Below are 26101 nucleotides of genomic sequence, written 5' to 3'. Positions count from 1 at the left end.
GATCAAGAAGAAGAAGCATTTTCAATGTTGTCCATTGCAAGTTTACTGGAAAAACCACAAAACAAAGTTACTTTTGGTGTAGTTGGAAGGATATTCTTTTTGAATATTCAATACCTAAACAATCAAACACCAAACTGAATGTGACTGAAGACAAATATGAAGAAAGTCATATATGTCATATATGTGTGCTGTATGTGTAGTTAAGCAGTATGTGAAACTGTCCATTTACTTAGCTACACTATGATTTTAGGATTCAACTATGATTGTATTGTGAGTCTGCGTGAGAAATCCCTGGCAAGCACTGTCTCTATGAGCAAGTGTGCGAGTACTTGGGAACAAACATATGTGCTTAAAGTTCAAAGCGATGGAAACAGTTTCGTACCAAGACTTTTTTGTCTCCAGTTATATTTCATTCTGTAAAAACAGACAGTGGTTGGACATCTTGTTTTCTCCCCTCTGCTTTGCAGTTCTATTGGAGGAGCAGAGTGGCTTGACCCTCCCCTCAGGCTGCAGGCTCGCCCAGCATGTGCACCTCCCAGTCCTCACCTCTATAACAGAGTAAACCCTCGCTTGGGAGAACCCTCGCCTCCCCCCAGTTTCCGGGGACCTCACTTGGGACCTGCCCAGCCCCTGTCCCCGTAGGCCCCCTCCCCGTTGGCAGAGTGGGGCGAGGCGGCGCAGAGCTCGGAGTCGGTGTCCGACTCGCCCTCGGCGATGTAGGGACGCACCTTGGCGCAGCGGGCCACCGTGGCGTTGCTGAAGTAGCCGTTGTTGAGGAAGTCCAGGTTGTCCTTGGACTGGGAGATGCTGAAGCCGCTGAAGGAGCGCTCCAGCTCCTCGTGGTCCACCGACGGGATGGAGATGGACGTGTCGCTATCTTGCTTCCCCTCCTTGTCCCCCTCGCCGCCTCCTCCGCCTCCTCCGCTGTGACGACGGGCTCCGCGGTGGCCCCCGTTGTGGCCCCCTGAGGAGCGTTCGTGGGCGGGCGGCGGGGGGATGCGGACCAGGGAGGGCTCTCCCACTGGGGAGGGGGTGTTTCCTTGGCTACGCTGGTGCTGATGCCAGGAGGTGGAAGGGGGGCAGTGAGCGTGGCCCCCCTCAGGGCCGGAGCAGGCCGGAGGGAGGTTGAAGATCTTCGGGCCGGTGGAGCTGCTGGAGCGGAGGATCTTGGTGATGGAGCCACTCTTCACTATGTGGTCCACAGGGCTGTGGTAGGGAGGGGCTGGGTCCGGTTCTTTTGACCCAAAGTAGGCGTCAGTCTCTGACTGGGGGATACCCATGCGCTGCACATAGATGTTCACCAAGAAGTCAAGTTTCCTCTCCATGGACATCACCTAGTGGGAGGAAGGGATGGGAAGTAGGGGAGTTGAAACTCTTCAAACGACACGGCCTTGAGACTGAGAGTTTGACCTCCAGGGGGCCACATTGAGCTAATGACAATCCAATTCAGTGGTTCTATGACTAAGGCCACTGTCAGTGATGAAAAGCTTAAAATAAACTTCACTTAGAAAAGCAATCAAGACTTGAAAGAATGTACCTAGCCATTATGACCGGCAGTGACAGTGACATTTACGGTCATGATTCATGAGGAATCATCGTGGACATTTTCTCCCTCCATTTCACCCCCCCTCCCTAGAGTTGTGAAATCTGGTAAGGCAGGAGGGATCTGACGGGGTACCTGTCAGCGGCCAACCATACCTGTTTCTCTACTTTCCCCAGACGTCCCATCATGCTCGGGTCTTCCGGAAGCTCCTCCGTGGTTCCTTTGGGACGGTCCTTATCGGTCATCGGTGTTCCTCGACCTACAATCTGGTCGACTCTAACGATAGGAAAAACACAAACAGGACACTTTCGAGAACAAAGCCAGACTGTTACCGAAGAAGACAAACCCCCGGAGATAAAGAACAGCTTGTAATCCTCGATTGAAGAACTAAGAAGCGAGGCCAATTGTCCCACATTAACTAAGAGACAGGGGTGTCAGTTGACTCTGTCTGTCATTTAAGAGGAAGGGGAGCAGACCCAGGACATGGGCCGCTGTGAGGGGGTTCCCCTCCAGAGGGGCTGAGGACTGCCCCAGTAGAGAGGGGAGAGCCACAGACACGGGTATGGCTCTCACCTGTCTAGTGATGGTCATGGAGTGGAGTCATGCATCGGGTGACATTGAATTAGAAATGAAACAGAAACAGAGAAAGTGCTCCAGTCATCTTCTCTCCTCCACAGAGTATGAACGGCGTCAACTCCCCCTTTATATATGGAGAAGGAAGGGGGAAACATGCCTAATCATCTGAGTCTGTTAGGTTAACAGCTAACAGACTCAAAATTCATAACGATATGTTGAAGGTGCAATCGGTAAAAAAAAACATGTTGTGTCGCTAATAAGGCCCTCTGAGAGTTGTTTCGCAACATCAACTGGAGCTGTGTTAGTGGAATGTCAATTTCTAATTTTGGAGCAGCCATCTACTTTCCAGTCAATTATGCTCCAAAAATCCAGTTCCAGCCAATCACCTTTAGAGAGGCAAGTTTTCCTCCTTGGTTTCTTTGTGAAACCACTGTCAATCAAACGTGAGCTGGAGGAAAGCGTGGAAGATCAGGCAAGAACTTGGGGTGCTGTGTCTCATATTAAAATAGATTTTTAAATGTTACCTTTTGCAGACGTGGCAACTATTCTAAACCAATCCAATCCTGTGAGAATGGGTTGGCCCGAGCAAACCGTGTGGGGAGTTGTAAGGACTAGGAGCTTGCTGTAAACTGAAAAGATAGCACGTACCATATCTAAACAATAACTGTTTAAGGAAGCACCCCTTTAAACATGGGGTGAGAATAACTTCCTGACTCAAGCCTGTCTCCCCCTGACATGATACATTGCATTCGGGATGTTCTGTTTATAAAATGTTTAAAACGAGGCAAGTTCTCTCCTGTGTTGATGAGGCGTGGTAGTAATCACATTGGGTATTTCATTAAGCACCCTGAACATCAGTATCTAATCCAAAATATTCATTCAACACTGAATCAAGGGCTTCAGGTATTAGAGGAGACACCGTTCTGAATAACTCAAAGGCAGCCCAATATTCTTCAACAGAAAAACTCAAATTAATCTAAGTAGACCATGCAAGTCATGGTCAAGCAAAGCATGCGTATCGAAAAGGTTAGCAAAAATATTTGTAAGCAATTTAAACACTGTGAAATTGATTTTTGTGGCTGTTGGCATGCTTTGCTAAGCGTCATGCTAATAAATAGGCGTACAATAGTATGCAGCCTCTCTGATTGGTTCATAGGCCTCTCAACAGCAATGGGCATTAGCTGGCTTCTAGTATCTTCTGGTAAGTTCTTCAATGTCAATGCATTGCAGGCATTTCAGCTCAACCATTTTTAGTTCGGCTACTTGACTCTCTACTTGACTCGGCTACTTGACACGCTGCCCAAATCTAGAATCTTGTTCCAGCATATTCTTTCACTGAACAGATTTTAAACCTTTTTTGCAGTGGCTGTCTGTAGCAACTAGTAAGTATGAAGGAAGGGGAAAACTCAAACTGGAAGGGGGTGGAACTTCCTCAACGGACAGTCTACAGGACTAGTGGGCCTGAACTTCTGCTTGGCTGCTGAATGAACTCTGCCTGCTACGGGTCGTCTTCCACCACCTCACCCTGTCTGAGAGCAGCAGCTAGGTCGTCTCAGTCCTCTACAGTAGGCCGAACCAAAAACAGGTTTGTTGCTGCTCGTCCACGGAATCTAGAAGAACTGAGGGCAGTTTGTTGGGGAGCTAGATGCAGTGAGTCGAGGCCGGACCAAGGGCCAGACCGTGGGGAGTCTTTGACAGTGGATAAGTACCTCTTATGGCGAGGCGTGGAGGGCGCAGTCGTCCCCCCCACAATCATATCTATCCTGGCAAAGTAGACAGAGGAGACACCAGCACAATGCATGATGACGCAACAGTGATCACTCTCACAAACATCACATGACACGAAACCAGGGCAACAGAACACAAGGTCAAATAAGTGAAAATATATTCCAAACGATGTTTGTTAACCATGAACCCTTTGATACGCATCAATGTTGTTTGTTTTTTCAAACATTTGGAATATATTTGCATATATGTGGCATTATTTAAGGACTAACAACACATATTGTACTTATTCGAATACATAATTGCCCTATTAATGAGAGAGACTGAGGGCAGACATGATGTTACCTGGTCTTCTCCAGAAGCGCTTGATGACATTATTACTCTTCAGTGATGCATGTTAAATACCCTGAATTGCAGATCAACATGCCATCACAGATCCATACGTCTATAGATCCATGTGTCAGTATAGATCCTCAAGTCAATATAGATCCATATATTTAATATAGATCCATATGTCATCATAGATTCATATACAGTGTGTTGAATTGAGACCTACAGTACCCTGGAATAACATGAGCAGGAGTTTCTTTCCCTCCGTGGTAAGAAGTAGTTGCTCAGGACAGATACAACCAAAGAAGTCCCAGAGACTACAAAGCATTGTCACATGCAGTAGAGCATCTACAGTAAGTAACGGGTGGAAGATATCCAGTCATAGACAGCACGATAGGCTGTGATTGATTCCCTCGGTGGCACAAGGCCTCCTGTGGGGGGGGGCGTCAATGGGAGTCTCTCTCGGGGGAAACGCCACAGGTGAATGGGGGTGAACACGTCACAACAGAGAACAGAACACCATCACACAGGGAGACACCAGTGGTGCAGGCAGCAGAAAAAACCTTGGCCCCCCGCCTCGTCCCCCCCCCCCCCCCCCCCCTGAGGGGGAGCCACAGACACGGGGGGTGGGGGGGTGGGGGGTTGTGGATGAAACTGAGGGAGGGAGAGGCAGGAGGGGAGAGTGTCTCTTGCCTGGATTGGAGGTTCTTAATGCGGGCCAGCATGTCCAGGTGTCCGGCGGAGTACTGCTCGATGACGTCCATGACGTCGTAGGGCCGCAGGCTCTCCTTGAACTTCCGCTTGGACACCATGAACCTCATGATGCTGGGGGACACAAACAGGACAATGTCCACGTACGGTATCCACACCCATTCGGCACCCTTTCCCCCAGGAGAACGGCTATACATCTTTGTCAATTAGCCCAAACAGTGTGTGCGCACCATATGCTAGGTGCACGGGAGACAGAGAGAGGAACACGTCTTAGCATTAGCGTACGCCCCACCCGACAGCCTCACCATCGGACTTACCACACAGCTCTGATGGTGGCCTTGAGTCCAGGGGTTATGTCCCCAGGGACAAACTCACAGTGGCAGCTCTTATTGTCGTCCACTATGTCTTCTCCTGGGAGGCTGGCGTCTAAATTACACAAAAAGCACACCAAGGGCTCCGACATTAGCACGCAGTGGAGCACAGTGGCCTGGGCTCTTCTGACTGCTAAGCCTTCCAAATCCAACTCGTTCAGGCCCCCCGGATGTGTCTGCATGGAGGCAAGCCAAGGCGAGGCACAGCCATTAACTGCACGGCGCAGGATCACAGTGTGGGATTGGATACTGGGACAGGTTCATGACAGTGTTGGTGGATGTCATTGGCTGATGCAGGGTAGGAGAAGGGGAGGGAGGGAAGGGAGAAGGAGGAAGGGAGAGACGGGGGAGGAAGCAGGATTGTGGATTTTAAGTGGCAGTTCTGGAGTTTTGGGGACCCCTGTGAGCAAAATGGGAAGAGGTTTCGCGTGCCCATGCCAGTGCTCTCATGTGAACACTGTGAAAAATAATCTATAGAAGTGTGAAAGTGGGATCGACAGTTATTAGCTCCAGCTAGGTGGCACATCAGCGAATGTAGCATGACCTTCACTACGACAGACTGTATCTGCAATCAAGGGGGATGGAAGTCGTTTGGATTGACGTATGTCGTTTGGCCTTATGGGAGGAGAGGGGACAAACGTTCAAATCTCCCCCCCCCCCCCCCCCCCCCCAAAAAAAAAGAAGAAACGAATAGGGGCAGTGCGGTTTGTTTCTTGGTGCGTTACGGAGATAAAGTGGTCCCATGGCAGCTGGACCACAGGAGAGCCAGCGAGAGGTCTCGGCTGTTGGCTTCCGCAGTCACACATTTCACTTCCAATTAGCATAATGGATTGCCTTTCTATTTTGGGCTACGAGGGCCAGATTCGCTAAGCATTTGGACTCGGGAGACAGGGAGGCGCACTGGAGAGTAATACAAGCATTTAGCCTGTCTGTCCCATTGTGGTGCTCGTTTGTATATTCGTTTCGAAAATACACGTGTTCTTATGCCTTATACTGTGAAGGCAAAGAGAAAACACTTGCAAATAGCCTTTGGAGGATGTCACTAATATTGGGCCACGGAATCGACTGGCCTCTTCCTGGTTTCCCTGGTCAACCTGGCAAAACTGGCATCATTGCATGAAGTGGACAGAGGGCAGAAGTATTGTGCTCCATAATGCCAGCAACCTACAGAGCTGTGAAACTTCCACCCTCCCCAAATGTCTATTTTCTGTTTAAAGATGTGCAGGAGCAGATGGTTTCCACTGCTCTGTAGTGCTGGGGCTTAAAGGGGCCCCGCGTGGACCTCATGAGTACAGTCGTCTCCAGCTGTCTCTTGGAGTTTAAACACTTTCCTTCATGCGGGTTAGAATGCAGGAGCGGCAGCCATTTTGATTTGGATGCAAGGTCCTTCGGGCTGCTTACTGGAGCTTAGGTTTGGCTGGTCATGGAAGGATTGAGTCCTCCGGCTAGTGTGCTCATGGAATAGGTTCTAGAATGACCGTGCACTGGCTCTCTCTGAACAGTAGAGTTTCTGCTAGTCTACAGTAGGTGGCCATCCCAACAGCAGGTATGGGATGAGTCCTTACTGATTAAGCCCTCAATGGCTGCAAAGATGGCAAAGAGGAGGAGAGACATCAAATGAGGCGAGTTAAAGTCATAACACAATGACAACAACCTCATTAGGAAATCAAATACAACGGTAGCCTATGAGGTCATCCAATCACTGGAGGGTAGTGGTCATATTCGGTGTTACAGGGCCGTACACAGTACAGGTACTATACTCTCTGAAGAGACACCTTACTGTAAAGTGTGAGCAAGGATGAGCAGGCTTCTCTTGCAGCCTGGCTCATTTCGTGTGTCCCTGTTCAAGCGTGTTACGATGCAAGGGGAGTGAAACGACCTCACGTGGAGGCCAATCGCTGGGCTCTTCAGGACATGAAGGAGCAGGCTGGAAGAGGGTGGTGAGGGTAGTTATTATGGGTCCCGGTCTGCCAGGGTGAGAGACTTCAACCTCCCGCTGTGACAGCCTGCTGATGCTGAGGCAGAAAAGTGGGGCAGTCCTGCAGCAGCTTGCATGGAAACGGTCATTCCAGCTCTCCTGGCCCCCATGAGGAAGGGATCAAGGTTGTTTGGGTTTCAGAGGCAAGTATATCGAATGTAAAAAGAGATCAATCCAAATGGAAGAACAAGAGGTTTCGACTGTTTCCATGCCTTCAGAAGTACACCATGCTCACCCATCAACTGATAAGAATGACAACATAAATCTTATAACAGAGTCAAAATGAGTCAAACATTTCTGTTTGTGTTTTGTGCATTGTGATGATTCTCAGTATGTTTTACCAGCAGAAAACATACGCTATTTGGATTGTGAGACAAATGATCAATTTTTGGAATCCACCGTTGCTTCATTTAGCAGAGTGCTTCATTTTTGTTCAGCATTGCTCAATTGATTCCATCCACCAGGTCCCATGGATCACTGTCATACAGTAGCATAGCCATTCACAGACCCACAGCAAACATCAACTGATTTCATGTCTATGAAGAATGGGAGCGAGGGGCAAATTGATCACGGTAGCTCCACATCCATCTCACATTCGACAATATCATTTCACATCAACCATAACAAGGCCCAGATCACGTAAAGATCTCAGACGAGCTCAAACAAAGGCGCACACGTCCTTTCGGAACCCATACCTTCTTCGCGGTCCAACGCTTTAGAGGATAAACCCGATGGTGTACACTCCGCTAACAACCATGGCACACACAGACTCAGTGTGCTGCATGCATGATAAGGGCAAAGGTCACAGAGCAGTTTCAGTCCTGGCTCCCCTGGTGGACCTGACCCAGGTGATGACAGGGGAACAAGGCTGGGACAGCACCATGAGGACACATGCCAGCGCATTCCGAAGGACCCACCAGGACCAGGGCTGGGGCGGAGGGAACAGGGTGTTAAAGGGTGGAGGGCTTAGGTGCAGTTCCGTGGGCATATACGAAGCCCTCTGTGGCATCGCTCGTCAAAAGGGCAGTGGAACTCAAATTTGATTGGATTTGGACGATGCTGAGGCTTTGAAGGCCCAATCCGGCAGAGAGAGAGGTGAGCTCAACTGCAGGAGTTACCTGCAGTTGAGCTCAATGGCTGTCGTACTGCACGACAGCCATTCACAGTCTCTCTGATGATGTATGTAGCTACTCTGTGGTTAGCTCCATTCTCTTTCGGTTGAGCAGTCTTGGTTAATCTTCATGTAAACTGTCTGCTGCCGTAAATCTGCTTTGGATGCTGTCACACCACATATAACACCAGTCAACAGAATAACGAGGCCTATACAGTGCATTTGTACAGAGAAGGAACATCTGTAACTGTCTTTTTATCGTTTTGTGACACGTCGTTACCGTGACACACGCCGTGACAAATGATAGGTGTACCGAGCATGTCCAACAGAGATCAAACAGTCCCAACCGTCTACTCGTCTACGGGAGGACAACCCCTCCACTGTGCCTGTCGAGCTGAGTAGATCCCAACTATTTGTCTGTATCTTCTGGAGCCAGGTAACTTACTGTTCTGACCCCCCCCCCCTCCCTCCCCCCACCCCTGAGATACAGACCGGGGAAAGATACCAGGCCAGTGGTCTCTCCGGTCACCCACCGATGTGAATTGATGGATTAACCATCAGGGAGGGACCAAACACGGGAGTACTGTGGAGCTTGGGGTCCGTCCTGGAGGGCTGGAGGAGCCGTGGGGGACAGGACTGCTGCAGCCGGACAGAGGAGGACATGTGACTGTGAATGCAGGAGAATGAGCCCAGGGGTATGGAGCTGTGAGATGTACTGCATGAGAGACGAGCGGAAGAGGAGAGGACTAAAGGAGAATCAATGCTCAGGAAGACAAGTGTCGTATGAAACGTCTTAAGTGAAACATTCACTCACCCTCTCTGGATGCAGGGTTGCTTTTCTGCTAAGGTCACTAGCACCAATTGACGGTAGTAAAAAAAAAAAGGTTTACACTGAGCTTTTGGTCCTTGTTAATACAAGAGGACACACGTGCGATCCTAAGCATGGGAGTCTTTTTCGTAAAGCAGTATGTCTGAAATATACAGTCGAGGATATCAGGGAAAGGATGGTGCCATGTTCCTTGTGACTGAGAACTGATGTGAAAAAACACCAGTGTATTTCAGTCATGATATTCCAGAAATAGTACACCAAGTTATTTTTGATCCTCCCTGTTTCTCAGTATGTCACAAGGATCATGACACCATCCTTTCCCTAATATCCTCAACTGTGTTTTGATATACTAGTGGCATGAGTGGTATGAGGGATGAGTCCCCCTTTTTTTGGGAAGAAAAAGGGAAATACTGAACTAGTATTTAGAAGCAACATCCAGGTGAAGCTTATCCAGCATTTGAGGACTGGGCAGTAAAAGATCTCTTTGGGATGGGAACAACGATAAACCGAATCACACACAAAATACATAAAAGAATGGAGGTGACAGCATCCATATGCACTGTGGGATCTGTACATTGGTCGGTGGGCTAAGTGGTTTGCTGTTGGGTGCGTGTACAGTCGTGTGGAAGTGAAGCCCCTCCCCTGTTTGTCTGACCTGGTGAGCTCTTCTGTCTGAATTCTTCATCCTGCATCTCAATCAGCACTTTAGATCAGCGTCAAACAGAGAAACGGAAAGGAGACCGTGAGCATGGAGTTCCAGTCAGTCACATCAATCAAAGAAAACATTTCTCTGTGCCACAAATGTTTGTATTGTTTTGTTAACACCACCGGGCACATCGACGGCACAAAAGAGGGGACTGATACATATGTAGGGAAGCTACGGAGAAACACACGTATTTTACATCTCAAGGCAGAGACAAGCTACCTCAGGTTATCTGCATTCAGTCAAATTAGTCTATTCTGGATGTTCAGATGTGCCTGCATATTAGATCAACTGTCATTAATTTGACAATATTCGAAATTAAACTATATTATGGTCGTACTGTGTCTTATAAAATACAGGCCGTTCCTAAGTACTAACCATTGTAATAGTGTCAAAACCATGCACTTCTATTTTTTGTTCTTATCTTTTGGTCTCTATGTAAACATGTTAACATCGCTATGGATAAAAATGTCTGTTAAATGAAGAACTGTCAATGTCATTATATAACTTTCAGTTTGAGATCAGTCTGAGACTTATTCAGTCTTAAATGACATCAGCTTGTCAATGCCCCTTAATTCTGTTCAGAGTAAAGATAAACCACCCACAGACAACACACCATTCAAGACAAGGACAGATTGTCACGCAAGCCCAGAGAGTCCACAGCATTTTCACAGCAGCAAGAAAGCTAATAAGAAAAAACATCACCGGACAGCAAAACACGTTCTCAACTCTGAAAGTTTCACAAAACGGCACACGACATCACGCCACATGACCGTCTCATGTCGATAGGTAGGACCGCGTGACAACACCGGCTAAACACAGCGGACTGTACAGCAACATGAGAGCAATTCCATAGCTAACAGAAGAACCACAAGTACCCACTTTGATTTGCTTGTAACACACAAGCACCACAGGTTTGAGAGGCATCTTACTCGTCCAGCCGAGCGAGTCCTACCTTCAGAGTTCTGCCGCGAGGCGGCCCCCTTGATGCGGAAGGCCTGGCGAGCTCGGCTGCGTTCTCCAAAGCTCCAGCTCTTGTGCACCTTGCTAGGGCTGTCCTCCATGCTATTGTCAGCGCTGGGGGAGCGCCGTATGGGCTGGCCCTGCCCACCCTGGCCCCCTGGCCCCGCCTGGCCTCCCTGCCCCGCCTGGACTCCCTGGCTGGGGCCCTGGGGGGAACCTTTCCCTTTGGTCACGGAGCTCCGGGGACTGGAGAACACGCGCTCCTTCAGGCTGACCTTCTGACTGCAGGGGGCAGAGGTCAGGGGTCAAGTGGTGGGAGAAACAAGACTGTACCGATGTTTACTGTACACTAGCTCAGTCTGTGGACACAAGTATACAGACAAATACAGATCATTGTATAGACATACCTGAGATTACCAGGCTTGATCATTTATCCCCCTTTCTAAGTAAATGTTGGACTAACTTTGGTTCTTTGGGTTCATGCCCAAACCTAAGGCTAAACGTTGTCCCTGTCTGTCCTACTGATATGAACAAGTGTGCTGACTTCCTAGTCTGCGTCATACCCATGGAAGGAAGAAGTCAGAGGTTAACATTCTATAAAAAACCTTTATGCCAAGCCAGCACATGGTTGAAGTCAGGAAGGGCAACATATGAGTGGAGGTCTCAGCCCTGTGCTCCTGTTTACGAAGCAGCAGGTCACCTTGGGCTGTGACGTCAACATGAACCAACACTAACAGGAAGCACATTTAGCCCACGACATGGATACAACAAGCCCACTTAGTGAGTTTGAGATGAGTGTTTGATGTAGTATTTCATGTATGTTCTACTACTGACCTGGGAGATGGTTCAGGTTGCTGGGCATCCTTCCTATATATATATATGGAATGCACACACCACACATTTATTATTGATAAGCATTCACACAGCGGTCAGTCTTTTATCACGGTTGGATTGACAAAATGGATTGGATGAGGACATCGTTTGTTATCGTCGAGATAGCATGACAGGACTCTAGATGAGCAGATTTGGCTCTTTACTCTGACCTGAATGACAGTCCTGACTTGCTCTTCAGATTTCGGAGGAGGTCCAGCTGGTTCAGGGGAGGGATGAGTCTGGTGGATGACAGCAGAGGATGGAAGCCATTCAGTCATCTCTACATAGTCAGGCTTTGTAACACAAACCGCATTTCAACGACTTAAGTTCAGTCTGATGGCTTGGCAGACCTGAGTTGGCCGCTGTTTTAGACCTCACTTCTCAAAGGAGCCTTTGGGTCCCTCTAAGACATGAGCTATCAAATGAAAAAGCAATTTTACTGCAGACGAGGTAAAAATACCTCCTCTGTGTCTCTCTAGACTGCTGGCTGAGAGCCCACCCTGCGACACTTTAATTCTGGCCAGCTTGCATTTGTTCCCAACCACCATCTTACCTCATCAATCAATACTGATGGTTCAATCTGAGAAGACAGGTTATGGCAGCAGTCATGAAGACATCTGATATCACAAATCAAGATGAATAAGTACTACCCGGTAAAGCAATAGTTTTGGGAGGCCTGCAGTATGTACTTATTTATAGTACTTACTTATAGTAGTAGGCCATAGGACAGGAGACACGCTATAGAACATGAATACATTCCTGAATGAAATTCAAAGGTTTACTCACTCATCTACTGAAGAAAGGTATTTGGTTGGATACGTTTAGGTGTGTATGATATGTGTGTGTGTGTGTGTGAGAGAGAGAGCATGTGTCGGTGAGTGTGCTAGTGTTGTACTCGCGGCACATTTTCCATCAGCGAGTTCAAAGCTTGAAAGGCCACACATCAATCAAACGTTCTAGGTGCAGATCAAAAGGGGCTGTGCAGCCTGCTCGGAAGCAGAGACGAGGAGAGCCAGAGACGCTCTCTGTGACTCAGTCAGACGGCTAACAGGACCTCCAACAGCTGCTCCCACATCAGGCTTTCCTTAGAGCCATTCATCCTTAATTGACTAGCCTGGATGTCGTTTCGCTCTACAGACTAACTAGCACCTACGGTTCTGTGCTGTGTTTGGAAATAGAACACCGGCCCTAGAGACACTGTCTTGTCCAGGAGGTGGCTATACACCCTAGTTCCTCCAGGTCCCAGCCTGGGGAGCCGATGCCGATTGGACATCTTCATTAACCTTCAGATTGTGTAAAAAAAAGAGACAGATCTAAAAGGTCGGCCGGGTGGGATCGATGGTGAGACGGCCGCGCCTGTCTCCACTGACACCCCCCCCCTCCAGCCCCCCCCCCCCACCACCACCACCCTCTCTCTCTCTCTTAGGCAAGAGGCAGTCGGTGTAAATCCAGCAGCTGATTTACGAGCAATCAATACCTGTACATCGGCACGGAGACCGTCCGCTCGTAATAATCCCACGTGGACTGCAGATCCGTGCGGCTCAGGTTGGTGGCATAAAACCTCCACGCGGCCTGAGGGGGTGGAAGAGGGGGGGAGGGGGGAAGAGGCACACGAGAGTCAGCGGAGCGTTTACCGCGCCGGAAGGGTTGCCAGGATGACGCGGATTGGGCCGGTAAAAAGGTGTGGTGGCTCTGTGACGGACTGACCTGGATGAGCCCCGCGGCAGGGTTGCGTCTCTTCTCAAAGTGCTTCTGTCTGTGCTGCTCCTGGACCTTCAGGGCAAACCCAGAGCCCAATATACCCTGGGAAACACACACACACACACACAGTCAGACCCTGAGTCAAGCCTCTGAACACAAGTCCTTCTCATGAATCCCTCCGAATTTCCACTCGGAGGACCCGGGGGAAGATTCCGGACTGATGGGATGAACTCACAGCCGGAAGAGCGAAGAAGGATACTCCTATCAGGGTGAACGTTGCAGCCAGGAGACGTCCGTTCCACGTGATTGGGAACTTGTCTCCGTAGCCGATCGTTGTCAAGGTGATCTGAGGGCGAAAAACATGTGTTTCAAAGTGATACGTTCCAAAAGAAGTGAGGGAAATGTCGACAGTAGGGGAGGCGGTGCATGGCTCACCAGCCCCCACCACAGGGCATCGGCGTAGGTCTCAAACTGCTCGTTCTCCTCCTTCTCCGCCAGGTAAACCAGGAAGGAGGCCAGGATCAGGCACAGGAAGCCAATGTACCAGGCTGTGATCAGCTCCTGGACAACACAAAACACAAACGTCTGTTGAAAGGGGCCTGAAAGGACTTAACACAGGCCAATGAGTACACCGCACACACAACCACTCACCACCACTCCGAAACCGGCATTTCACAAAGCCATAAATGAGTTTTACCCCGGACTACCGAAAAGTGTCACCAAATGAAATGGTTAAACATCAGACGGTGTGCACTAGAAGCACAGCTGTAACCTGAGCTCCTTGGAGCAGGCTGTGGCTGGTAATTGAAGAAAAGTGTATGGTGCCTCACTGCAGAGTCGGCTCTCCACGCTGACCTTGGCAGTTCCTGCCCCCCCCCCCCCCCCCCCCCGGGGGAAACTTCTCTGCCGCTCTGTTACCGCAGTCTGCACGCCTGTTAGCCAGGCTGGGACTGAAGGCTGCTAAGGGTCTGTCTCAGGTAGAGAGAGACACTTCTAGAGACTACAGTTGGGTGTGTTTGAAAAAGAATTGAGTGCTTCCATGGTCGGGGTGGTGGGTTCGCCTCATTCAAATCAGTTCACCTCACGTCACCGTGTTACACCTGAGGAAGGAGGAGACTGAGGCTGAGAGAGAGCGAGAAAGAAAGATAGCGAAAAAGAGAGAGAGAAAGAGAGGAAAAGAGGGAGCAAGAAAGAGACAGAGAGATACGAACAGAGAGATGCTGGTGTACTGTACAGAGAAGGAGATGAAGAGCTAGCGTGAGAAAGAGGGTTGTGGGGTGGCGGCCAATCGGGAGAGGGGGCTGGTTGGAGGAGGAAGCGGAACATCTTCAAGGTCAGAGAGGGAGCGTCTGGAACATGGACGGGGCCAGGTCAGGGAGACCTCGAGTGAGCGCCCCTGTCAGATGGGCCTGTCGAGCTGAAACAGTCCCAGCTCCAGATCACACACTCTGCACTACGCTTCCCTCCCTCCCTTTCTCTCCACCATCCACTGCGGTCTGCGCTCACTTGTTAAACGCTTCGAATTTGGCTGTCCAGTTTTGGGGCCGATCGGCTACCTTCGAGGGAAGAGCTCATTGTTACGGCACCTTTTAGGAAGAAGCTAAAAAAAGATTGCTGTGTCAACTCATCCATATTCATAGACATTGACCATGCAAAACATATTCATGTCGCTAATTAAGTCGTACAAGTTGACGGACTAGCTTGAAGTGCCGACACATCGGTTTCTATTTTCCCTGGGTAGCTAGCTGAGGTAGAGAACATACTCTCATAGTTTACCATACTGTTATGGTGTACCATACTGTACACAGAACACCTCAATATGATACCAATGTGAAGTGCTCTGTTTCGTCTCCAGGCCCTGCCCTGTCCAGCTGCACTCTGTACCAGCTGCACTCTGTACCAGCGCTAAATCCAATGTGAGGAGACAGACCAGGGCTGCTCTGTGCTGTGGCACAAACAGATCCATTTGAACCTGTCATTCACCAGAAGATCTTGCAGGCCAGGAGACACACCCTGCCCCCCCCCCCCCTCCTCCCACACACTCCAAACCAGAGTTCCTAGAACTCGCTGATTGCTCTCCTCTCTGAGATTGACAATAATCGGATTTCATCGAATCTCATTTTGGAACGTTTGCATTTGCAATGTTGTTCAATATCGTGTTCATACTTTGAACTTTACATTCTTTTCTACATGACATGCTACTCCGCCATATCCGGTTAATAATACTGAAAGTACCAAAAGAGTCACTACATGCATTTGAAGGCATTGATCTGTCCAGTTAGCAGCTCAACTGAATGGCAGGGAGGGGCAGTGTCACGTCACGAGGGCCAATCAATGCACACAATCAATATACTTAACATAGGGGATCAGATCACTCGACTAAAAGCTTGAGTCCAGATGTCTCACTGCTGTGGGAACTTTCTGCAATGCAGAGAGTTTCAGGTGACAAAGTATTGGCTTTCTGTCAATTGGATTGGATCTTTCTCAGTCACTCACTCACTCTTGCTCACACACATACACACACACAGATACACACACACACACACAGATACACACACACACACACACACACACAGATACACACACACACACACACAGATACACAGATACACACTCAAACACACACACACACATACACACAAACACGCACACACACACACACAGATATACACATACACACGCACACACACACACACACACACACAGAGGGATGTAGCCAACTGGCTGATGAATGACCTTGCTGTGGGCGTACACGACGGAGCCCAGCAGCTTCCAGGTGCCTCCTCGGCGGTCCATGCGGATCATGCGCAGGATCTGGAGGAACCTCAGACTCCTGATGGCCGACGTGGCGAACACGTTCCCCTGGGTACCAGCCGCCAGCACCGAGATGGACGCGATCAGCACCATGACGTCTGGCAGGGAGACAGGTGGGGGGGGGGGGGTGAGGGTACTTTGGAGGACTTCCTTAAACACAGTCACACTGCCATGCATGAGAATGCTGTGGTAGCATCTGGATGGACTGGATATGCTGCATCTGTGTGTTTATTTTGTGAATGTCACCCAGAACGACATGAGTGGGAGGCCGGCACAGACTACAAGTCCCAGGGTTCATTATACATTTATCGCTGTGTGTTTCTCTATGTGAGCCAGATTCGCATCTAGACCCCATGCACAGCTTCCACCTGTTTTGTCCCAAGAGGAGGAACAAGCCGGCACAGAAAGAACAGAGGAGGTAACATTACAGTAAGGTCAAGAGGGTTTAAAAAAAACGTTATAGTCAGGCAGTTCTAACAGGTCTCAAATCTCTTCACACCTGGTGTTCTTTCAGCGTGTTTCACCTGGCTCAAAGAGCTTTTACCAGCTGCTGCAGTTCGGGGAAATTCTAAAGTATGGGAGTTCAGTTTCATTATCTATCATCACGGGGCCTCCAACTGGGTGATGCATTTCGACTACATCGAGCCAAAACGCTCCCTACAAATCAGGCTTTGGGCAGAGGGAGAGACATTTGTCGAAGATGATGATGTCTTAGTTAAAAAGAGGGATCTATTTGTTTGCAATGAGTGACCGGGCAAGAGGCATGCTGGGATTTGACCGGAGGACACTCCATCTCCCAGAGCCCCCAGAGGAGGTGGGGCGGGCTCCCCCCAAGGTCCCCTCTGGCTGGGAAGGCTTTTTCTCCTCCACAGCCTCCTCATCTGCTTGGGGCCTTGATTCTACCCTGACAGATGCGCTCGACGCGGCCATGCAGCTGACATGTGAGTGATGGATGGATGGAAGTAACACACTGACTCACCGATCACGCAGAACGGTTTGCGGGCGAACTTCAGACGCCCTCGCCATCCTCTGTACCTGCAGCAACATCCTGCGGCCCAGATCCTGACGATGTACTCCACGCCAAACACCACGATGGTCACAATTTCCTGTTCACAAAACAAACCAAAAAAACATCCTGTTACATCAATGCCATGGGTGTTTCCAACATCAAGAATTCACGTGCATTACAAATATCCAACACACGACAACATGATCAGGAGAACAATGACACTCAAGTCAATTTGTGTCTTCAAATGTTGGTCGAACGGGGAGTGAGTGAATGAAACGTTTGGTACATACCAGTATGTACAAGGCATCTTCCGAGCTCTTTTCATACTCCTTGATGGTGGAGAAGACAGAGAGAACGAGGCAGGAGAAGACAAGCAGAAATCTGGGTGGGACACACACACAGACACACACACAGACGAGACGGGAAGGCACGCTTATTATGACGGATTGATGAATGTAAATGGAACCAACCAAGGGTCCAATCTAATCCAGAAAAGAAAGGCAACAACAAACAGAGCTTTGTCTCTTCACTGAGCGGATGGTACCACCTTGCCGCAGGCTCGTCATCCAGCCTCGAAAGTAACTTCACACGGCTAGGTGTGTCTGCTGGGAGTTTGCCGTTTCTTCACAAATTGAATTGATTTGTGGAGAATTGCTGTGCTGGTCTGGGGAAGTCACAGGGGACTCTGCAGAAGAGAGATCTCCCCCAGCAGTAGGTGAGGGTTCCTGGGCTGGGGCGGGGCGTGATGGTGGGGATGAGGGCCACGTAGACCAGCCCAGGGAGAGAAATGTTCTGTTTTATGAGGGAGGCCTAGTTCAGGGCATGGTTGTTGGTAATTTCTCTGACAATGGAACTCAATATAATTGCTGCACGGATACACGTCCACTCATTCCCGGATGGTGAATGATTCTGTGTTGCCACCGCCCTCCATCATCCCCACCTCCCCTTCATTGTCTGCATGTTGCTATCCATCAGGAGGATTTTAATTCTATTTTCTCCCTGCTTCATATTGTATGCATGTTGCTCACTAATGCTCAGGAGGCAGGAAGTGCTTCCCCTAGCTGCATCCACTCCACCAAAGTCAAACCTATTTCCACGTCTACGGCATCAATACACGGTCCGTCAATATGTGAGGATGTTGATTGAACTTTGGTTCCACGGGAGGATACGGAGGGGAAGGTGGGACGGTGGTATGGAAATAAATGGAAATGTACTGTTCGTGTAAGTGTGCATGTATTGTTCTGTAGCATATTACTGCAAGGCCAGATATGATATTGTATATCCTATAAATTGACAGCTTAGATAGTTAGTGAGAGCACACAGAAACACAAGATTAAAATCACTTCAGTCCAAACCCTCACGTGATTTCATTCAAGCATTTCTTGATAACCGTAAACATGGGAATGACTTGGGGAAAGCACTCCCTGCCTCTAGCATTAGCAAACAACATACATAGAAGATGTGGCAGGGAGCAAACCATAAGTCATAATCCCCATGGATGGACAGTAACACACATGGAGGGTGGCAGCGACACAATAATACACCAACCAGGATGGAGTGTAGAAGAATCCGTGCAGCATTATATTGCCGCCATTATCGTACGTGGCCCAATGGGCTTGAAGTGGGCTAACACTGGAGTAGTCGGTGAGTGGAATGACAAGCGCTGCCTTATTATGCTAACTCAAGCCATAAACAGAGGCCAGTCATAGCTCTGCCTGTATGGACAGTATGAGTAAGTCGGGCCTTTCCCCAGAGAAGGGCCAAATTCACGGAATGAGAGCATGACCGACAATTAATCTCTGACCTCGTCAGTGAGTGACGCACACAACTCCAAACCAAGGCTCACGAGTACCTGCTAGACACCACGACGAATCCGACGTCAGATTGGCCACATCACGTAAAGATGGGTCGAGACTCCGTTAACCATCTTGGAGAGTTTTGAAATTGCTTTTTTATTCCAGTACTAGAGTAGCTCAGTACAGCCCATTATTTACAGTACAACAGCCATCGCACAGTGTATTCCTGACACTAGATCTGTCACATCTAATTATAGCTCATAGATTGTGAACACAAAACCTGGGTCAATATGTCGACTTTAGGGCAATGTACACTGGGAGGAAGTGTCAGATCTGGTGTCCACCGACCTACTGTTTCCTCATATAACGGAACTGGGGTTTCTGTCCTGATAAGAAGTGCTTCTCCAAATGGGTCTCGACACCCTACTCAACCTCACCCCAGCCGGAAGCTCAGACAGATGCTGTCAGACAGCCTGAAAGACATACAGCCCAATCAGCAGCAGCAGCAACAACGGCAGAGGCACTTGGAGATACATGGAGGTGGGATGAATGAAGAGGAACATAGTGAGGAAGAATGAGAGCCAGACGGAGAGTGATAGGGAGAGCGAGAGGGAAAGAGAGAGAGTGAGAGTGTGAGAGAGAGAGAGAGAGAGAGAGAGAGGGAGAGAGAGAGAGAGAGAGAGAGAGAGAGAGAGAGAGAGAGAGAGAGAGAGGGGAGAGAGAGCGAGAAAGAGAGAGAGAGAGAGAGAGAGAGAGAGAGAGAGAGAGAGAGAGAAAGAGATCACTCTCTGCAATCCCATGCAGTGCTCCGGTTAACGCAGCCTTGAGACCAGCGAACAATATTTCAACAGAAACAGATAGAGCACATTGTGAACTCACACTCGCAGTGGGTGACCATCAAGCATGTGTGTGTGTGGGTGTCTCCAAGCTGTGCACATCCATGTGTGTCCGGGGTGTGCACACACACGGCACGAATGCAGAAAGCTTCCGTACAGCATACACAAACCCAGACACCCGTGTGTCCACTGGGATGTCTGGGCTGGAACAGGCCACGCAGCAGTCAGTCACAGAAGCAGTGAGAGCTCAACTGAGAAGCTGGTCTCTCCCCCTCCAGCAGGCCTTGGTTTCTCCCAGCTCTCACATGCAGATAGGTTCACAGAATAGCTCACCAGCGGGGACGAGGAGTGCCGTGCCAGGCGGTGTTGAGGTGGAAGGTGTGGGCTCCTGTCTCAGCGTGGCGGAGGCTTCCTGGTAGCTCTGATCAAGCACTGATCATTGTGGCCAGAGGCTCTAAAGTCTGTCTGAAGTGTGGTCTCAAGCAGGAGGCCGGTTCGAAACAGACAGCCGACTTTGAACAAAGCCTACTACAGCGAGTGCCCGATCGATGGGCTGAGTTTGGAGGAGGTGGGAGATGTGTTAAGGGCGGACATACTGGGGCAACGTGTGAATGGACGACATACCGGTGAGCCGTGTAAGCCAAAAGTCAATAAAGGATGTGGAACATGCTTGACAGCTCCCAACACCTTTTCTCTTGCTCTGTTTTGGCTCAGCATCTGCTGTTGTGGGGGGGCGGGGAGTTGTTCCTAATGATGCAACATCTGTTTGGTACATTACATTCAGCCCCCAGGCTTAATTAAACTGTATTCAGATCATCAACAAAATCGAATGTTCTACAGTTGATTATTACCGTAATACTGGGCAGAATGAATTGTTCTGGGGAAAGGACTGACGAGCAGTCTTGAGTCACCTTCAGAGACCCAATGCATGTGTGTGTGTGTATGGGAGTGTTTGGAGGTGAGTAATATATGTGCCGTGCTCTCTCCTTGACACCTCCACCCCTGACGATGTGAGGATACATCCATTACTGCACATGACAAGGCATCCGTCGATACAACGGCCATAGACAGCCCTGACTAACGGCTGGCCCTCCCCTTCCTGCCTACGTTATGGTAATATCAACACAAGCACAGCACCTACTCATCTGGAAGGCTTCAGCTCCCAACTCTGTACTGGGACAAACACTGCACGACTCGCACGTCCGAATGAAAGAACGCGCTTCTGAAACATTAAACTACAATCCTGAAAGTGTTTACAAAGAACGGTCTTTCTTTTCTTCACAAACAAACAGCCGTGGGTTGACGTCAGCGTGCGTTGCCAGAACGTGACGTCGGGGTGGAATGAGTAACGTTGCTAATGACAGCACTGAAACGACACCGATGAATGAACAAGCCTGAAGTACTGTTTGGGAGTAACGTCGAAAAATCCCCAGAGTTGGTCTGCCCACCTTGTCGTGACACCTTCCTCAGTGGACCGTCTCCCACTATTCGTCATCCACAGCTCGGAGACGCAGCTCAGATCAATGAGGTCAACGCAGGCTGAATAAACATCCCTGGATCCCTTCTCATTGATCTGAGAGATCATTATTTCCCAAATGCATGGGGAACACAGCATCACTGTAAAAATCCCCCAAGTACTCACTTGGCACATCCAGACTTAGACCCGGGCAGCTGGTTTGGGAGGGCTTAGTGTTTGGTATGTTAGAGTGTTTGGTGTGTAAGAGTGTTTGGTATGTAAGACAGTGTTTGGTATGTTAGAGTGTTTGGTATGTTAGAGTGTTTGGTATGTAAGAGTGTTGGTATCTTAGAGTGTTTGGTATGTAAGACAGAGTGTTTGGTATGTAAGACAGAGTGTTTGGTATGTAAGACAGTGTTTGGTATGTTAGAGTGTTTGGTATGTAAGACAGAGTGTTTGGTATGTAAGACAGAGTGTTTGGTATGTAAGAGTGTTTGGTATGTAAGAGTGTTTGGTATGTTAGCGTGTTCGCTTTGTACCGGTACACACACATTTGTGAGGGTTAAAAACACACACACAAAAAAACAAATGCACGCACACCGTGAAAATGCTGCTGTCTAGCTTTAGTCGGCAAAGAGCTGTCAGTCCCTAAAGATAGCTGGCAGTGAGTTCAGACTGTTTTGACACACTTATCCTGATTTTATAAATAACAACTGAGCTAGCTGGGTATACAGAATAACTGGATGGTCTAATCTCTGAAGGAAACTGCAGAGCCAAACAAATTTGCTACGAAAAACAGGTCAAGGCATACCCAGCACCCTCATCACTTTCAACAACTGTGATTCGTAAGCTGAAAGCAACCACTGCTAGATTTCGCCAGCATGCATAACGCATAAGTTAATGAAAGGCTTATAATTAGGCAGGCTATCTCAATATAATGTGTCCCAGAATCCTTTCCAGAAGTATTTTGAGTACGGAATACAGCTGTGAGGGAGGCCTCAAATATTCAAAGGCTTTTTTTTACATACAGATAAAAGCCTGGCCACTGAGTATAGGTTCACCTAATTCTCATCCTCGGTCCTATCACAAGCCACACATACTGTAAAAGAGCCAATCAGACATGGACAAATTTGCATAGTACGGCTTTAGCATAATGCCCTCATCTCATTCCAAACCAGCACAAGACACACATTGGGAAGGGAGAGTGTGGAATTGGACTGTAAACAATCCAACAGGAGCAGTTGAAGTGGAATCAGGAGGAGAAGAGAGGGTCAGCCGTTCTCCCTCCCTCCCCGGGTGAGCCTGGCTGCTGCCTGCTAATGGTGCTTTGGTACAGGGAGTGGTGTGTTAGCACTAGCGCGCGGCCCTGCACTGGTACCATTGATGGCCAAAGCCGGGCGGAGTGACAGAGGTTCCGAGTAGAGGACATGGAGGATGTCATTAAAGGCAGCATGGGCGTTCTGGTTTCACGCAACCAAGCCATAAAACTACACCAAATTACCCAGGCTTAGTCACAGTGTGGCAGAGTAGGAGGATATATTATGGCTGAGAGTGACCTGGATATAAAACAACCCAAATATTATGACTATGTAGAGATGGTTATGGCTCAGTACTAGAGAATATGACTACAGAACTAGAGGTTGCAGGTTCAAACCCACCCAGTTGCTTTGGATTAATGAGTTATCATTTAGCCCATTGTTAATTTGTTATCGTATATATTAATGGTATACCTCAGTCTGTTAGGAATTAGCACATATCAGGAATTAATATGAGTATGACTGAGGCTTTTAAAGAGGTGTGTACCCTGCCCAGTGCTACAGAGGTGGAATAACTGTGTGCTACAAAAACATTGTTTGTGCACTGGCACAGTAAGAGTTATAGTTGTTTAAAATGCATTTTCTTTGAGGGTTTTCACAAAGCCTAGCTCACCACATGAAGTTTAGGTTTTTGCCATGCACACCCACGCGTGTGTTGTGTACCACACTACACACTCACAATCAGGGGAAGCTACAAAACGACAGACAACATGGCACCGTGGTCAAGTGTGCTAGACAGGCATGAAATGAAATCCACCGCTTCCGTCTCTCTCTCTCTCTCTCTCTCTCTCTCCCTCTCTCGCTCTCTCTCTCTCTCTCTCTCTCTCTCTCTCTCTCTCTCTCTTTCTCCCTCTCTCTCCCTCTCTCTCTCTCTCTCTCTCTCTCTCTCTCTCTCTCTCTCTCCTCCCTCTCTCTCTCTCTCTCTCTCTCTCTCTCTCTCTCTCCTCTGCTCAAGTTAGCAGTCAGAGCGGAGAGGTCCAGCCGAGTGTTGGGCAGGACGTATCCTGTGGCCAGTGGAAGTCAGTGTTTTTCAGACTCATTAGCCAATTGGCCCAGAGCCTTTAGCCATACAGATGATGGTGTCAACATGTCTCCATGCAGCTGGTGCATACGCTGCCCCCGGGTGTAGCACGGGCCTCAGAGGGTGAAAACGAGGAGAGTGGATTAGTGAACGCGACACACAAGATGTCTGTTGAGCAATCCATCTACTTACATCAGCTCCGCTGTGCATTTATGAAGCAAATGCGACCTTTTGGTAACAATTTGGATGACTTCAACATTGTTGTTGCCATATTAGGTACAACTTTTCTTCTATGTACCTCCCCCTGGATACAAGCATCTGCTAATTGACCACATTACATTATTATTTGTTGTAGAAACTCAGTAAAATACTCAGTTTGTCAGTCTTAGAGTCTCAAAAATCACAACTACTACCTTAGTGTACCCTATACACCCAGCACCTTCCCAGCCAATCCGGTACCTTAAATGCTCAGCCTACCCAGTGCCTTGAACTAAAGTACCCAGTAACTACACCAAGGACAAAAAAAACTAAAAGATAGCAATAAAACACAATTTTGAAAGTAAAGATTGTCATACTGTCATGATACACTATCTAGATGTTCTGTCCTTAGCCCACTTGATGTTATTTAATTGGAAATTAAAACCTCTAATGGGATTAACAATCTAAAAATAAAGCAGATTATAAACGGTCAGAAAATTAAAACCTGATGTCTTTTCACCACAATCTGACTCCCATACCTGCAGTGTTCTTAACTAAACCATGACTGGCCAGTGAAATGCATTTCAACATGTTTCAAAGCTCAATAAGACATCTTCATGTTCATCTATTTGACTCCAGGGTTTTAATCTTGGTTCAAGATCTTGCCTGAGGCAAAAAGACCCACATCCATATAGATTTGTCAAGACTGCTTGGCATGATGATGTCTATGTTTTTTTTTGATTATTTTTTTAATAGTTTAATATTTTCTAATATTTCTCAGCCCACAACGGTATTTGTAGAGAAAACAGGATGTGAGAGATGGGATGGAAGGAAAGGCAGAGTGTATAAATTATAGATTAGAGGAACATAAATAAAATGTGGGACTGGGCTGTAAGGATATTTTTCTTTCCTCTATGAAGGCCAGGTTAATCAAGACCAGACTGTTTTCCCGTCGGCACAATGCTGTTAGATCCAAACAAATAGTAGGCGCATTACTAACATCAAAGGAGCTGTCCAGCTGTTTTTGTGCTGAAAAGAATGAACGCCTGGAAGCTTTGCAACAGTACGCTCAATTAGCTCTTTTGGAATCACATTACATCGACTGAGAGTAATAGTTACGGCTACAGGGGCAAACTGGCGCGACTGCACCAAACTGGTAAATTAATAGAACATAAATAATGATCCATATTTCTCATTTATTGAACCTGTTCAGTTGCGTTTAATTACCTAAACAAATTTGTAAAGAACCTTAACACGAAACATTGGAACTTCCGTTCCGTGTCTTCCGTGAAACATCTATATGTATGATGTAGGCCAATTAAGTAGTAGTTAAATGAATGTCAGACCATGTGACAAAAGAACAAGTGCTTAGACTTCAGTAGTTGGACAAATGTACTGAAATGTAGAAAAATGATATGGCCTCTCAGCTTCAATATTAATATTGCAATGTTTTGAACATGCCTGTGGAGTTTTTCATCATATTTAACAGACGTTATAGACTACTTGAAATTATATTGTTAGTTTTTAGTTTATACGTTAGTATTAGTCTCCTTACTTATAGATTGTCAAATTGGTTTCCCCAGGAGTATTTTAACAAAAAACACAAACGTTCAATACAATCACTTAAGGAACTAAGGGCAAATGTCAGTGTCATGCTTGAGCTTACGTCTTTATGTCAAATCTCACACACATAACCCTCACTGTTAACAGTTAGAGTGCTACGTAATAGGTGTCGTTGGGAAAAAATAATTAATGAACAATGATTGAGATGCCAAGAGACAATTGCTTGTTAATGTTTGAAGCAAACACCGCAAACCCCATCCATTGGCATATTATAAGTTATGCATCTTCCTCAGAAATACTTACACATATGCATGGTAAATAAATGCCCATCCTCTCGGTCTTTCCAAAACATTGTATAGAAAATTCTGCAGTCTTCTGTAGAAGGCATTTCTCTTTGGCGGTTTCTTGCCAGAGACGCTGGTCCTCTGTTTGCTGAGGATGCTGCCGCGCTTTGTTTCCTCAGCACCTGCTATAAGCAGCGCCCCATCTCTGTTCGAGTCCGTAGCCCCAGCCTCTAGCCCGACAAAGCCGACTTTCAGCTTCTTCTCCACAGCTGGACCGGGGTAAACCCCGCCGTTGCGGGATTTCTGGACCATTCTGAGAAAATACTGTCATTGGGAGCGGGAGGGAGATCTTTTCCACCCTTAACCAGGTAAAAGCATCGCCAAGCTGGGCGTG

General features: G+C 48.0%; 1 protein-coding gene across 2 annotated transcripts; it reads right to left on the bottom strand.

Annotated features, from left to right (window-relative positions):
* Window positions 1-212: 212 nt before the first annotated feature.
* On the bottom strand, window positions 213-26101 carry LOC124471095 (potassium voltage-gated channel subfamily KQT member 2). Of its 2 annotated transcripts, XM_047025441.1 has the most exons (16): window positions 25727-26055; window positions 17528-17618; window positions 17208-17334; window positions 16151-16326; window positions 13850-13975; window positions 13650-13760; window positions 13421-13516; window positions 13191-13285; window positions 11884-11952; window positions 11675-11707; window positions 10833-11122; window positions 9830-9877; window positions 5203-5311; window positions 4868-4999; window positions 1699-1819; window positions 213-1334 (listed from the first exon to the last, which is right to left on the bottom strand). In XM_047025441.1, exons 1-16 carry the CDS (start codon window positions 26017-26019, stop codon window positions 609-611), a joined length of 2643 nt encoding a protein of 880 aa, XP_046881397.1. In that variant the 5' UTR covers window positions 26020-26055; the 3' UTR covers window positions 213-608. The 2 variants fall into 2 exon arrangements, with proteins under 2 accessions (XP_046881397.1, XP_046881396.1); XM_047025440.1 differs by lacking the exon at window positions 9830-9877 and having other exon boundaries at window positions 25727-26101.

This window comes from Hypomesus transpacificus, chromosome 9 (genome assembly GCF_021917145.1).
Source record: "Hypomesus transpacificus isolate Combined female chromosome 9, fHypTra1, whole genome shotgun sequence".
NCBI lineage: Eukaryota > Metazoa > Chordata > Actinopteri > Osmeriformes > Osmeridae > Hypomesus > Hypomesus transpacificus.
The sequence above is the reverse complement of the archived record's forward strand: the minus strand, read 5'-3'. Positions and strand labels throughout refer to the sequence as shown.